The sequence below is a fragment of the Falco cherrug genome, chromosome 4 (assembly GCF_023634085.1).
Source record: "Falco cherrug isolate bFalChe1 chromosome 4, bFalChe1.pri, whole genome shotgun sequence".
NCBI lineage: Eukaryota > Metazoa > Chordata > Aves > Falconiformes > Falconidae > Falco > Falco cherrug.
This window is the reverse complement of record NC_073700.1, coordinates 69,778,134-69,792,218: the sequence shown is the minus strand read 5'-3', so window position 1 is coordinate 69,792,218 and position 14,085 is coordinate 69,778,134. Positions and strand designations below refer to the sequence as shown.

The 14,085-nt window shown below is 41.1% G+C and overlaps 1 protein-coding gene across 19 annotated transcripts in view; it reads left to right on the top strand.

Annotated features, from left to right (window-relative positions):
• The window catches only part of KIAA1217 (KIAA1217 ortholog), a 366,098-nt gene that overhangs the window by 304,517 nt on the left and 47,496 nt on the right, over positions 1-14,085 (top strand). For 18 of the 19 annotated variants that reach the window (XR_008731924.1, XR_008731923.1, XM_055708257.1 and 15 more), the window contains one exon: positions 10,169-11,001. Coding sequence is in view for 17 of the 19 variants with exons in the window: in XM_055708257.1 (XP_055564232.1) it covers positions 10,169-11,001 (833 nt within the window). In the remaining 2 variants the exon portion in view is untranslated. Of the gene's footprint in view, positions 1-3,005; positions 3,211-10,168; positions 11,002-14,085 lie in introns of those variants that run through there. The other variant, XM_027799355.2, reaches the window with a different exon arrangement.

The following is a 14,085-nucleotide window of genomic DNA, read 5'->3' as shown; positions in this document are numbered from 1 at the left end:
AAGAAAACAGGAAAAAATGATGTTTCTTTTGTAATACAGCTGTAAAAGCCATCACCAGGAAACTGCCTTCCCATTTAGGTTCTGCTGGACTGAACTAACTTGCTGCATTTAGGCAAAACCCCATTGACTCCCTCACAAGCTTTGCTCCAGAGTGCTGAGAACAAAACCAAGTCCTGAGTTAGTGACAAGCAGTCCAGCCTGTAAGTGCTTCCCTGTTTTCTGTCAAGGAAATGGTTGTTTACAGCAGTACAAGGCATTAACTGCTTAATTATTTCCATCCATGAAAGTATTATTAAGGGAATAGGAACCAAAAGAACTGTTATCAGGAACAGAAAGAACTTTGATCAGCAGTCAAGCATTAAGTTATGTCTATGCCACATGTGTATACCCCACAGTAGACTTCAAAATACTCTCTGGCTTTATAATTGTTTTACTCATGTTGTGTCTCTAACATTTTTTTTCTGCTTAAAAATGAGAGAAGTAAACAAAAAATAAATTGTGATGGGCAAATTGGTCCAACGGGTCAGCATTGTTAATAACAGTGAAGGAAGTAGGATGACTGGTGATTTAGTTCAGTGGTAACTTGGGCCTATCATTAACATAGACATTAACATAGATTTTAAAGAAATAGGCTAACCTAAACTTCCAGGCTGGATCTCAGTGAAGCATGAAGTGTTGCGCCTGTTAGGGGCATGCCCTTTGTTTATAGAGGGGGTTAAACAGAAAAAGAACTCTTTGTTCTGTACAGTACGTTATAAACAAATATATGGCAAGTAATTAGACATGGGATAATACATGGCAAGTTCGACAAGGCTTGAGGGCTCTGATAAAGTAATTGAAATGGAAAGTGATGCTTGAATGGTTTGTATGCATTGTTAGAACCTACAGATTAAATTACAGCCTTGGTAATGATCTATCTGTGCAGTATTTATGACGCTGTGCCTGCCTGATGTGTTTTAAAATTAAAAGAAGATTCATTCCTCTCATGAAAAACTTTTTGTATGCATCAGATGTACTTGAAGACTTGTGCGTATAGTGCCAGATGTATGGAGAGCTAGTTATAGTATGTCTGATGTTCTGGGATATACTTTATCATGCTAGAGTCCAATTACTGAAAATGTGCATCCTACCAGCTTGCAGTTCATTGCAGAGGAACTGCAGTGAAATATAGTGGTCTTTTTATCCTGCATATTAGCATAATAATGTGATTTCTCACTGCAGGTTTGTTAGCCTGTAAGGAAGAACAGGGATGGAAGAATATGCTCTACAACTCCTGGAAAGCATGTGTGGCATAAAAGTATACTAGGATAATTTGCTTGTATTTTTTACTCTTGATGTTTTTGAGCCTGGTTGGTCAGCAAACCTAAGCAGCTTTTTAACTAGGTCAAGTATATACATCCATTCATTAAAAGGGGATGCTTGACTGGTTAGTTAAACCTGCCAAATATAAACCAGATGCTTCAATGGTAAATACTGCTTTACTGCTATACTGCGAGAAACAAGCCTTGACTGATTAAATTTAAAATAAAAATAAATAGGTTTAAAATTGTTTCTGTGCCGTAATAATACTTTATTATCGTTCTATTGCAAATACTTAATAAAAATAATATTTTAAAATACTTTACAGTGAAACTGAAAACTAAACATTTAAGAAAAAATAAATATTTTTTACATTTCTGAAAAGGCTCTTTATATTACACTATGTATCAATTTTGTGAAGTTCTGGTCAAGACTAATAATGGCATACAAATTTACAATGTACATTACAAATCAGAATACATAGCTGCTGCCTGCAAAGTGGGAGGACTTCTCTGCAGTTGGGCTGGGTGGAACACCTGGATTTTTAGTTTTGGCTACCAGATCTGCTCAGATCTTTGTCCTGTTACTTAAATGCTCTGTGTCAGATTGCCCTTTTGTAGTGGAAGTGAACGATGCCTCCCTCCCTAATGACTGAGAGACTTAGAGCAGTACTGTGAAATAGAAATGTTACTCCAGTAAGGTCCCATTATACCTGGCTCTTCACAGCAGTATTAGCTCATGGTTGTGTGCTTCAATTGTATTTTTATTCTTTTCAGTGCCAGTCATGATGATATAGGCAATTTTTTACTTGCATAAAAACAAAAACAGAACAAAAAAAAACCCCAAACCAACAGCAAAAAAGCCACCCCACCCCCAAACCAGAAAATAACTGCAGGACTGGGAAGTGGTTGTGTTGTGAGATTTTCCCCTATGATATTTAATTGCTGTCTCTTTTAGACTGTAAATACTGTATTTTTAAGACGACATTTTCTATATTCTGTGATCTTTTGGGGTGAGGGAATGGAAGGGAGGAAAGCATCCTGTCTTTTCTAATATCTTTTTTTACATATGCCTTCTCTATTGTGCCCTTTAAAACAAACACACACCAAAAAGACTAATCATAAGGCTAGTGTGGTGTGCTGCAGTGATAACAATGAGATTGATTTATGGGGGCCCCAAAGTTCAGGTTGGCCAAGCGGCTCAGGTGCCTGGTTAATGAGTAGACAGCCTCCTCCACGGGAGGGGCTTGCTCTTCCTTCTACAAAATGTCACTACCAATCGGAGTATGTGAAAAGCTTCTAAGGTTTATAACTGCTGTGTTTTTTTCTAGAATTGTATGTACTGGGTTTGCTAAATAATTAGAGGTTTTCACCTGTTGGGGAGTTAATGTGTGTGTGTGCTTTGAAATGCGCTCTCTTACCTAAACAGAGGTTACTCACTATTTTATTTATGGCTTTCCCCTTTGTGAGTCTCTCTTGTGCTTCATCCCATAATGTTAGTCTCTTTCTATACATCTTATAGGCACACATTAAAAAATGGTTGAGCGATTGAATCACATAGTGTTGCACAGTTTGTGACTGGGTGACATGCCAAGGAGGTTATTTAGTGACTAATTTTGAAGGGGAGGAGAAATTGCAGGCTTGTCATGTGGAAAAGTACTTCAGTCTATTGAAGCAGCGTTACTTAGATGACCGGGTAAAGCAAGATGGCCTGCCCCTGTTGTGAGCAGAGGGAACAAGGAACATTTTACTGTTTCAAAACCTTTTCTCAGAAGGCAAGGATATGCAAAATATTATGCCGTAGACTGAGGATTTAGATTCAAGGCTGAAAACAAAAGTGCTTTATTAGAAGAAGTGGAACCAAATGTTCATCTCACTGCTGTAGCCATACAAGTGATTTCCTCAAGTAACAGTAAGTGGTTTTAATTATTTCAGAGCAAAAATGTTATCAAAGATTGTTTTATTTGTCTGTAGATAACAATGTTGTTTAAAAGGATAATAAGAGTTGTTAGTGTGTTTAATTGTAGAAACAAATACTCAGTATCCTCAGGATAGCTGAAAAAAATTAAGCCTGAAAGAGCAGGCTGTGTAGATTTGGTCTGAAACTCCTCTTTGCTTGTTCATGATCCATCTTCAGTATGCACGTTGACTTAAAGGCAAGGTGAAGCAATCAAACATTATTTTTGATATTACCATTAAATTTGTTTTGTGGTTAGCTTAGAATTTTATGGATCTGTTTTACATTCAGTAAAAAGTGAACTAGGTATTCTTTGTTTTCCCCATGGGAGCTTTAGAATATGGTATGAATTAAGTTTATATGTAGTCAGGGATATAAAAGGACATACTGAGATGTAAAATACCTTGAGGTAAAACATTTGGATTGCTGTAGGGACTAGGTTCATGCACAAGTGTGCATTAAAGATACAGGTATGAAATAAGGGGCAATAATGTTAAGAATATGTTTGATGCCCTATGGCATGGAAAGGGTAGTGATGCTGTGGCCGAGTTTCAGGTCAGTGTATGGGCAGTTACAATACAGTATCCTAAAAATTCTGCTCTTGAGGATGAAGTAATCCTTATGCCTTTGTGTACACCTGCATAACTGGCAGAAAGTTACAGAGACTGGATGTCGCAGTGATAGTATGGTGATGACACCCGATTAAGGTTCACTTGATGCCCTCTTTCTGGAGGGTCATGTTTATGTGCTCTAAATTCCACCTCCTGGGATAGTGAACATCATTTTCTGGTTCTCCTATTTGGTCCATGTCAGCTTCTAGCCAGCTGAGCACTACAAACACAGCAGCTGGAGGACTGGGTGGGTTCACCATCACTTGCCATCATAGGCTCATCCTAACAAACATCTTGTATTGGCTGATTGCAGCATTGTTGATGAAGGGAAAGGAAAACCGTAGAATTAAGAGCGTAAATTGAAGAAATAAAACCCAGTGATTCTGTCGCTGTATCCATATATGTCCAATTAAGCATTGTGCTCTGGTATACTCAGTGACTAGACCCAGAAAATTAGTTTCATAGGTGTTCTGAGTTTTTAGCTCAACTCTCCATTCGCCATAATACAGAGATTTTACAGCTGTACCAAATGTACCAAAACTTTGCAAAAGGAGGTGTAGAACTGAAACCTAAATGCTTGCTAAGAATGGGAAGTTAATTATAATAAATGCTGAGCTTTCTGAGAGGGTTCTGCAACTCTTTGTCTGGAAAATTATCCAGGAAAAAACAATGGAAATATGTGGGACATATTAAGAACGGCTAGCCAGGCCTTGGAGTTCCCCATTCATGGGAAGTTTGAACATTCATAATCACTTTTATTTTACCAGCATGTGGTTCCCATAATGAAAAACGATTGTGAACCCTGGCAGCTCCTCGAGCCTTGTAGTGTGGGGCCAGACTCAGCTGAGGCCAGGTCTCCAACTTAGCCTAGGTCAACTCTTTCATGGTATGAACTCTCTCTTCTGGACATCAGCGGGCTCATTCTTAGCCAGAATTGCCTAATAAACTTCTAGTCTGGAAGCACTGCTGAGGAACGATGGATGTTGAAACCCCCGGTATGTCTTCCTACTTGGTCTAAAAGGTCACCCCAAAGCTACCAAGTACCTGCTGTTCTGCAGAGACCACAAAAGAGCTTACCCCAGGGCAGACTCTAACCAAGTTTCCCCAGATCTATAAATCTGGAAAGCCAGAGCTCTAGAGCACTCCAGGGATGTCTGATAAAAAATAATGTCACTGACTGAAATCTGCTGGGTGGGGGGGGGGGGTCCAACTTTTTCCTTTACTGATGTTTTTACCAAATGTTTCAGCGCTTTTGGATTAGCGTTGTCTGCTGGAAGTATTTTTCATTGGGAAGTTCCTGACCAGAAAAAGCTAAAAATTATGCTAATGTGTTTGCAGTTGTCAGATATGGCATAGGGCAGCTGCAGGTACCTGCAGCTGCCAGCAGCCTCTTTTTTTTTTTTTTTTTTTTTTCCTGTAATGACCCAATAGAATGGGGAAATTTATAGGAATTAAAGACATACTGTGAGAAGGCAGGAACAGACAAATGTGAAAACCTCTCAGTGATGTTGGTTAGCATAAGGATTTGGCTTCAGACAGATTGTCATGGTACAGATACTTTAAAAATTTCATTTCCAGACTGTTTACCAATTCTGTAATTTTCACGTGAACTATTTTTTATTGTAGATTACATAATTCCAGAAATACTAAAACATTTATGACAGGTTTTTTGCAAAAGTGGATTTGTGCTTTCAGCTGTCCAAACCCAGCCTAAATGACAGAAGTAGTATCATATAGTGCAACTACTGATTAAACTGAACTTTTTGGACAACTAGTGTGGTAAAGTCAATTCATTTTTATGAGGGAAGAACAAACTAATGGATTGTATTGTTGTTGAGTTTGGGATTCTTTGATTAATTCTTTCCTGATCAGAAAAGTTAAGGATTGCCTCATTTTTTAGAGGATTTTCTTAAGGTAAGCAGTTTCCATAAAAGGTCTCTTTACAGATGGATGAATTTGTCGGTAGCTTTTTCATCAAAGAAGCTCTTGATAAAATTATTTTCAGGTGTCCTCTGTTTACTGTTGGGTGAGCCAGCTTGAGGAGCATAGGTGCAGTTTCCTCAGAGAAATGTAGGGTGTCAACAGGAGAGTAAGAAAAGTAATAGCTTCACATCCCTGAGAGGTGATTAATTGGACTCTGCTGGCAACTCCAGGGTGTCTCGGAGAGGGTGCATGGATAAGCTCTGTCTAGGGAACATGCTCCATGTAGGTATTTTGGCAGGCTGAAATCCTTGGGGCAAAGTGAGTTGCTGTGTTGTGTATTGATGTAGAGGAGGCCTGGGAGAGCAATGGGAAGGGCTGCCAGGTCAGACACTCTGGCCTACTTCTCCTTTTGCCTGTGTTTTGCCATGAGATGTTAGTAGATAATGGCGTGAATCAGGCTGTACTTCTGGTACCAGCTGCATGATGAGGTGAAGGGTTGCGGTGGTGCCGATCAGTCAGTGGTAGGCTCAGTGCTTAGTGCTAGTTGGCATTGCCCAGGTGTGTGTGCAGGCATGGCTCCGCATGCCCTGTCTGGTGTGTGCCGCAGCGGTGAATGATGTGTTGAAGGTAACTGGGGAGACAAGTGAGGATGTTTTTTTCATTGTGAGATGCCCATACTGGGACAGACAGCTAGAGTGACCTATGGGGTAGGACAGCTGTAGCAAATTTAAAGATCGGCATAGTGTTGTATTAGTCCTGATCATGGATGACAAGACAGATTGAACTGCAGAAATCACCAGCTGTTGAACCACTGTATGGCTGTTTGCTCTTCGCTATCCATAAGACTTATGATACCACAAAGCTGTCCTCCTTTCATGCCATGCTATTTGAAAGGCCGGGAGCTGCCACAAGCTTTGTATTCTGCTGTATGCAGAGGCACTGGGTCTGACCGCCCTTTATGTGAGCTACCAGGGACAAGACTCTTTGTATAGTCATCCGTCTGGGTGGATGGATAGCTGGTTTGCTATCTTTCTGCATACAGTCATATCCAAAATATAGCAAATTGAGTATGCCAACTAGTTCTGAAATAAAGAACATAACTGGTTTTATTGATGTTCAGTCTTTAGTATATAAAGACACTCTTCAATGTCTCTATTGCTCTGTTTCAAAAAAAATTCCAAATCCATATCTTACAGACATAAGTGTTGTTAGACTGATCAAAACCTCCACAGCAGATGTCTAAACATGGTGTGATCATTTTTACTACAGGAAGTGAAAGATTCTCAGTGATGTCTTTTCCCCTCAAATGTTTTATACAGAAATTGTTGCTAGCCATTTGCCATATTTTAACCTAAGGATTGACATGACAAGTTTATTTTTCAAGGATGTAAAGTCTACAGGCAGTGAGAACAAGGAAGACCTATGTGCTAAAGAAAACCACACCCTCAGGCAAACATATTACATGGCTTTAGTTGAAAAGCACATGATCCTATGCTTGCACTGAAAATCATCCTTTTGCCCTCAAAGAAACTGGCTGCGACAGCATTTAGTATTTAGAGGCTCAGATAAGCCCGGTATCCTCTTTCTCTGTCCCTGAGTCATGCAGTTGAAGTCCAAGAACATGTGGCTCAAGGCAGCCTGCATATTAAGAGTATGTGTTTTTATTAAGCAACATGGAGATTTGTGGTGGAGGACAGAGGAAAAGCAGAACAGAGAGCTGGGTATGTATGAGAGAGAGTAGTGTGCCTTGAATATCACACAAAAGACGCGTAGATGAGAAGCAAGAAGAGACTATCATTCACATTTTTAAAGTTGCCATTGGCAAAGAATCTGGAGATTTTTGAGTAGAGAGAAAAGTAGTCAGGGAAAATGTCAACCAGGTGGCAGAAGACAGCGTCGCCCAGCCGGTAAGGCTGCCTGGCTCTAGGTTACCAGCTCATGCCCCTGCCCAACCCACGTGCCTGGGTGCACCTGCCCTGGGCACCCTGCGCTCTGTGGCTCTGGCTGCTCACCCTTCAGCACACTCCACCCAGGGGCTGAGTCATGGCTTAAAATAGAAAGTGAACTTTTCAGGAAGGGGCTGTCTGCCTGGGCGTTTGTGCCCTGCCCAGCCCGATGGGGTCTTGATTCAGGCTATTCCAAGTGCTATTTTAAAGCAAAAATAAATAGCATTGTATATATGTCAGTTCTCAGGCACAGGATTTTAGGTGACAGCTCAGCCCCGTATTTGAACTCCTAATTTCTGTCTTAAAGTATGGTAGTATATTAAGGTGGAAAATAGAAACTTTTCTTTGACTTATGAGAAATGAATGAGCATATACTGGAATATGAAGCCCAGAAGTTAGGGGAAATTAAACCTGTTGCTTTCAAAGCTTCCCATGTAAATGTTCTGCTCTCTACAGTATAACATTGGAATTTTCTGTCCCTGCAGCCCAGCGTATCCCAGTGTCTGTGAGTTCTGTGCTAGATACTGTTGCAGCTGTTGTAGCTTTAGCTGAAGTAACTAAACAGGGCGTGGTATAGCTTATACAGTAGAAACCAAGAAGGATTTTCTTTCGCCAGGCTCTTTTCTCAGGACAAAACATCTGTGGCTGCCTGTTCCTGAAGGCATGATCCCAAAGCTGCTCAAGTCACTAGGAGTCTTTTTGTTTTGCTGGCCCAGGTCCAGAGTCTGAACACACAGTAAAGCTCAGTAAGTTACACCGTTTCTTCAAACCAGTAGAAAACTATGTTAAATGCCCACTAGTAATTTTATTAATACTTTTTAGTTACATTTTATTTTAATTTCCAGACTACAGTAATCCTCTGTGCAAATGAAAAAATTATTCCATGTTCCCCTTTGGCTTGACGACTTTTGTCTGGTTCATTTATGACCCATCCCAGTGCACTCCTTTGTTCTGCTACACTTATTTATTATTGCTGCTGCCACAATCAGGTTATCTGCTTTCTTCTTTCTGATACCTGATACTCCAGGCTTTTGATCTCTGGCCCTGGGGAACGTCATTTGTAATTCCCAAGTGTGGATCCTGCTGTGATAAGAACAGCTATTGTTTACATACCACCATCACAGTGCCCTTACCAGTGGAAAAACCTGTGGTAGGGCAGGAATAGAATTTCTTGCTTCATCAGCCATGGATCACTGTAACTGCAGTGAATCCAGTCACGTTGTCAAACCAAGGAATGAGAGGGTAGAAAAATGGTGAATATTTTAGATCAGCAGCTTCCACTGCATATTAGGGTGCTCTGTAACTTTAAGAATGTGTAGTTGGATTTGGTGATGCTCAGTTTTCTACAGTTCCTTAGAAGTGATGGAGAGGGAAACTGAAATTGCCAACACAAGTTTTAGAAGCTATAATTTTTTTCTTGTGTAATTGGTGGAACCCAGCGGGGTTTTTCATCTCCTTGTTTATCCCCCTTACCCTAACGGCACCAGAGCAGGCACATGATGCTTGCTAGAGGGAGAACTTCTGTGTCTGTCATTGACAGTGTTCAGCCATCTAGAGAGGTCATTGCTGTGCAGGGCGCTACAGTCTCAGAAGCACATGTATTCACTGCAGATTTTTGTCAAGGTCTGTGTTAACAAAGCACTAATGCGTTCGTATGGAAGTTTTCCCTTTCTTTTCCTTGCCTCCTCATTCCTTACTGCTAGCAGTTACTGCTGCTGCTTACAAAACTATGACTTAGGAAACTCAAAACTTTCTGAGTGCCTGCTCCACAAACTGTCTGAAGCACTGTTATCTTTGCAAAGGAGGAAACCCATGGCGCATTTTATAGGGCCAAACTGTTTCCATGCAACTTGACCATGTGACAGTCAATAAATGTTTGTGTGTGTTGTTCTGCTATGCTTTGTGTAATAAAGACCACATCAAGTTATTAGCAAAAGGCTAAATCCTGCACTGAAGCAGTGGCCAAATTAGTTGTAATATTTATTTTTCTTGTCTAAGGACTTCAGGTCTGTCTGTGGTGCCAGAGCATTTTCTTCCTGGTTTGGAATCAGTGAACTCTAGCCTGTGTGTCTGATCAATAAGCTGTTTAAGGCTGTCACTGACTACAAGTACTTAAAACATCTGGCACTGAAACCCCTAATTTCAGCTTCAGTAGCTGTGAATATCAGATTAGGTTAAAATGGTATTTGTGTAAGTAAAAACATTTTTTAAATTCTCATATTCCTTTAACATACAGCCCATTTTATTGCTGTTTATAGTTACTTTAGGCACTGAGGTCCCAAAGTGTTTTATTTATGCAGATGATAAATGATTTGTTCTTGAGTGTCTGGTTTTTTCCCCTTTTTTTCTGTAGATGTCAAGGTTGTCACAGCCCACATCACGTTTTGCTCATTTAGTAGTTTTATTATTATATGTTTTTCCTTTTCTTTCCAGATGCAGAGGGAAATTGCTTATACAGGCCGAGATGGCCCAAGTGCTTCCCGCCCTGGATCTGCCACGCACGCTCCGCACGCAATGCCCAGCTCTCCGCCTTCCACCCCCGTGCCCCACTCCATGCCTCCCTCTCCGTCCAGGATTCCCTACGGTGGGGGCCGGCCCATGGGTGTGCCAGGCAATGCCACCATCCCCAGGGACCGGCTCTCCAGCATGCCAGCCTCGCGCTCGATATCGCCCAGCCCAAGCGCCATTTTGGAGAGACGGGACGTGAAGCCAGATGAGGACATGAGTAACAAAAACCTTGCCCTGATCCGAAATGAAGGTCTGTACGGTGACCCCTACTTGTTTCACGAGGGAAGGATGAGTGTGGCTGCACCTCACTCCGGACACCCCCTTGATGTCCCCGATCACATTGTAGCCTACCATCGCAGTGCCATGAGGTCATCAAGCACTTACTGCAACCCCTCTATGCAGCCTGAAATGCTGGAGCAGTCCTTGTACAGACAAAAGTCACGGAAGTACCCAGAGAGCCATTTGCCCACTCTCGGCTCTAAAACGCCTCCCGCCTCACCCCACAGGGTGGCCGACATGAGAATGATCGATATTCATCCTCACCATAGCACTCACATTCCGCCCCACACCATCCAGCCTGACAGGTCTTCCCCCAGCCGCCAGTCCTTCAAGAAGGAGCCGGGATTGCCTGTGTTTGTGGATGCGAAAGCACGGAGCGCCCTTGGCCTGCCAGGCATGGCCGAGGCGGTGCCCTCTCTGGTTGACAAGCAGGCTTTTGGCTACGGGTCACCTGCGATGCCCAAGGACAAGGAGACAAGGTAAGGCAGAGCTGGGGCTTAATTTATGCAAATGAGAAATGCTCCTAATCTGCACATTTTGTGTCGTTTAACAGCTAGGGGACAATGTAACGTGTAGGAGGCTGCTGCACTGGGCTGCAGTGTTTATTAGCCGTCTGTCAAGGTAGTTAGTAATTTAAAGGAGATGCGACACCACCCGTTATTAATCTGAAAGTATTGTCAACCCATGATGAATCCCTAGTTATTTTCATTTGTGTAAATTTCAGTCATTGGGAAAAATATAATAAAATAAAATGATTAACTAGGATTTTTCTTTCCAGACAACCAGATCATGTTACAAGAACAAATGATGTTCTGTTCCTGCTAATAAGGGAGTATATTTCACCCCTGTTAAGAATGACACTCTGATATTACAATTTTGGTTCTTTATGGAGTGGAGTTTTTCTCATCTAGTGTTAGGAAATGGGAAGAATTTATCATTACTGTCTTATCTCCTGTAAAACATGAATTTGCATAAAAATGGGACAGTTGTTTATAATAATGTTCCTCAAGGGGAAAGTGCTGAGAAGAGCAAGTCTGTCCCAGGGAAGAAATTGAATCATGAATGGTGTTCCCAGTGATTTTTCCAGCATCACAAATAGTTGGTGACCTGACTGTTGTTAACTTTGTGCACTGACAATGATGACAATGATCTCTCCTGTCTTTTTAAGGACCAGATTTACACAAAGAGGTCTGTGAAGGCTTCTCTTGCCATAGACCCTGCCCTAGGCAAGAAAAATCATTATGCTGCCAGTTGGTTGCTATGTATTTGTATGAGTTGCGCTAATCTCTAGCGTATTGTTTGTGCTGTTAACTTTTATAGAGCTCTTTAGGGAAGTGAGGATGAATAGCTGGAAAATGCTGAGCTCACGGAGGCCAAAGGTAACTGCTGACTGCCTTAACCACTGGGGAGATGCAGAGCTTCATATAGCCCCCAAACTTCTCTTCCACCCGAGCAACTTGCTCAACAATTAGTAACCTCTGACCAAGCTTGGTGAGAAAAAAGAACGTGCTGTGAGGTCCATTGGTGGGGAGAAAATGGAGGATGGAAGAAAATCAGCCATTCACAAAAATTACAGGCTTATAGCTTGGTAGTTATGTTGACACAAGAGTATGAGTTAGGGCTCATATTACAATCTAGGATCAGTGAAACCTGATTTGTGTCTTATTTATTTCCAAGGAAAAGATGCAGGAACCTGAAATTTCATTTCAGGCTTTCATTATTACAACTAGGAAATAATTTGACATTTGCCAATTCTAATCCAAGAGATAGTTTTCAGATCAAGAATTTTGCAAGGGTCATGTTCAGGGGGTTGATAGTAAGGGAGGACACCCAACAACTTTCTATTCTGTGGAGCTTTTTCTCTCCTCTCTGGGCCTCTCATCTGTTCACTCAGCTACACATATAGGCACAAGGCTATATGTTTGTGAATATATGAAGGGCAGCTATACAGATAGTTTTGCAGCTCTTTCAGGGGAGCTTTGCACCAGGAGTTTTAGTCCTGGCCCCAGAATATATTTACAGTGATGAAAATAGCATTTGCATAATTACACTTCCAAATAAATACACAACCTTAAAATTCAGCATGGTGTGTGTTAGTCACATGACATTGAAAAAATAATTCTGAAAGCTGCTTTTATGGGTCGTGATGGTTTTTTAACCTTGAGAAAGTGTGACTTTTAAAAAATAATTATAAATACCAGATGCAATTCATGCAAATTGGTGTTTTCTAACCACTGCGATATTGACAGTTGGGTTTGAGTTCTACAGTCACAAGATGCTCTAAGCCTTATTTTAGCTTTGTAATAATTCCATAAACTTTGAAAGCAAACACTGTTGAGATTGTACTAAACTAAACAAGGAATGCTAAGAGTATCCAGGCTGAGGTGCTCTTTTCCTGCTTCAGGAGGGGCTGAATTGTTACAAAGTTGTTATGAACACCTGAAGCTGAGGTATATAATGGCAGAAAGGAAAGGTCTCCCATACTGTGTTGTGTAGGACTTACAGTTTGCACCCATAAGCAGTACAGCGTGGCTTGCTTCTGTGAGTAAGAATATTTTGGGACTGGAGAGATGGGCCTGAATTTGTCCTCTTCCAGGCAAGGTAAAATGAGGTGTGCTCTATCATGCACATGATGGCACTTAATTGTTTGATATGTTGAAGTATGGATGGACTCTTCATGCATTAGGAAAAAACGGTCAGACTCTGTAAAGCCATGGACAATGGGAGGTGCCTTCAGCAATGCACTGAGAATTGGATAAGAAAGGTGGACTTTGCAGGTACACCCTCTCAGACACTTTCCACAGGGCCAAAATTTTCTTTTGTGAAAGATGTTGAGTAACCACACAGAAAAAGATGAATGCAAATGACCAATACAGGATGGACAAAAGGTGAACTGTACTTCGGCTTCCTTCTGTTGGAGGAACTGTTTGTAGGAAGATGAGATGCAGGCTTTTAGATAAAAGTTGTCAAATAGTATCACAGCTGGCAGTGCTTCAGAGCTTCCCTTTTCCCTTTAACTTTCAAGCTGTAGAAAGTTTGAGTTTAACCTTATTCTTAGAAGACTGAAATATTCACCTGTGTGTATCTTTCCCTTGGGAGGAGAGCAGAATACAGAAGAGTTCTGCTGGTCTTTGCTTCACAGCCTTTCAGGATATCCATTCTGCTGTTTTGGGGCAACTTTGGGGTAAAGTCTATTTGGGAAAGATAACCTATTCCTGTTTCCTTTCTTTTCCCAGTCAGATAAAAAAAAATAATCTAATATTTCTAGTGAAATGTTTCTTTCATAGGGTAATACAGAAAGAAATGTATTTTTCCCAGTCTCTGCCCCTCTGGTTTTTTTTACTTATACAGACTTCACTTGGGGTTTAACTATATATGAAGTCACTGAAAATCTTTCTCCGGCATAGTGTGCTAATTAGTTTGTGGTGCCAGATTTGGTATTTGAGTAAATCTGTTATGGATGATGAACACAGCCTAGGGTCGGATGGGAACGTGAATGAAGAGTTAGTTACACAGACCAGTTCTAGTTTGTCTCTGCAAAGTATGTTCCCAGTGATGTGAAT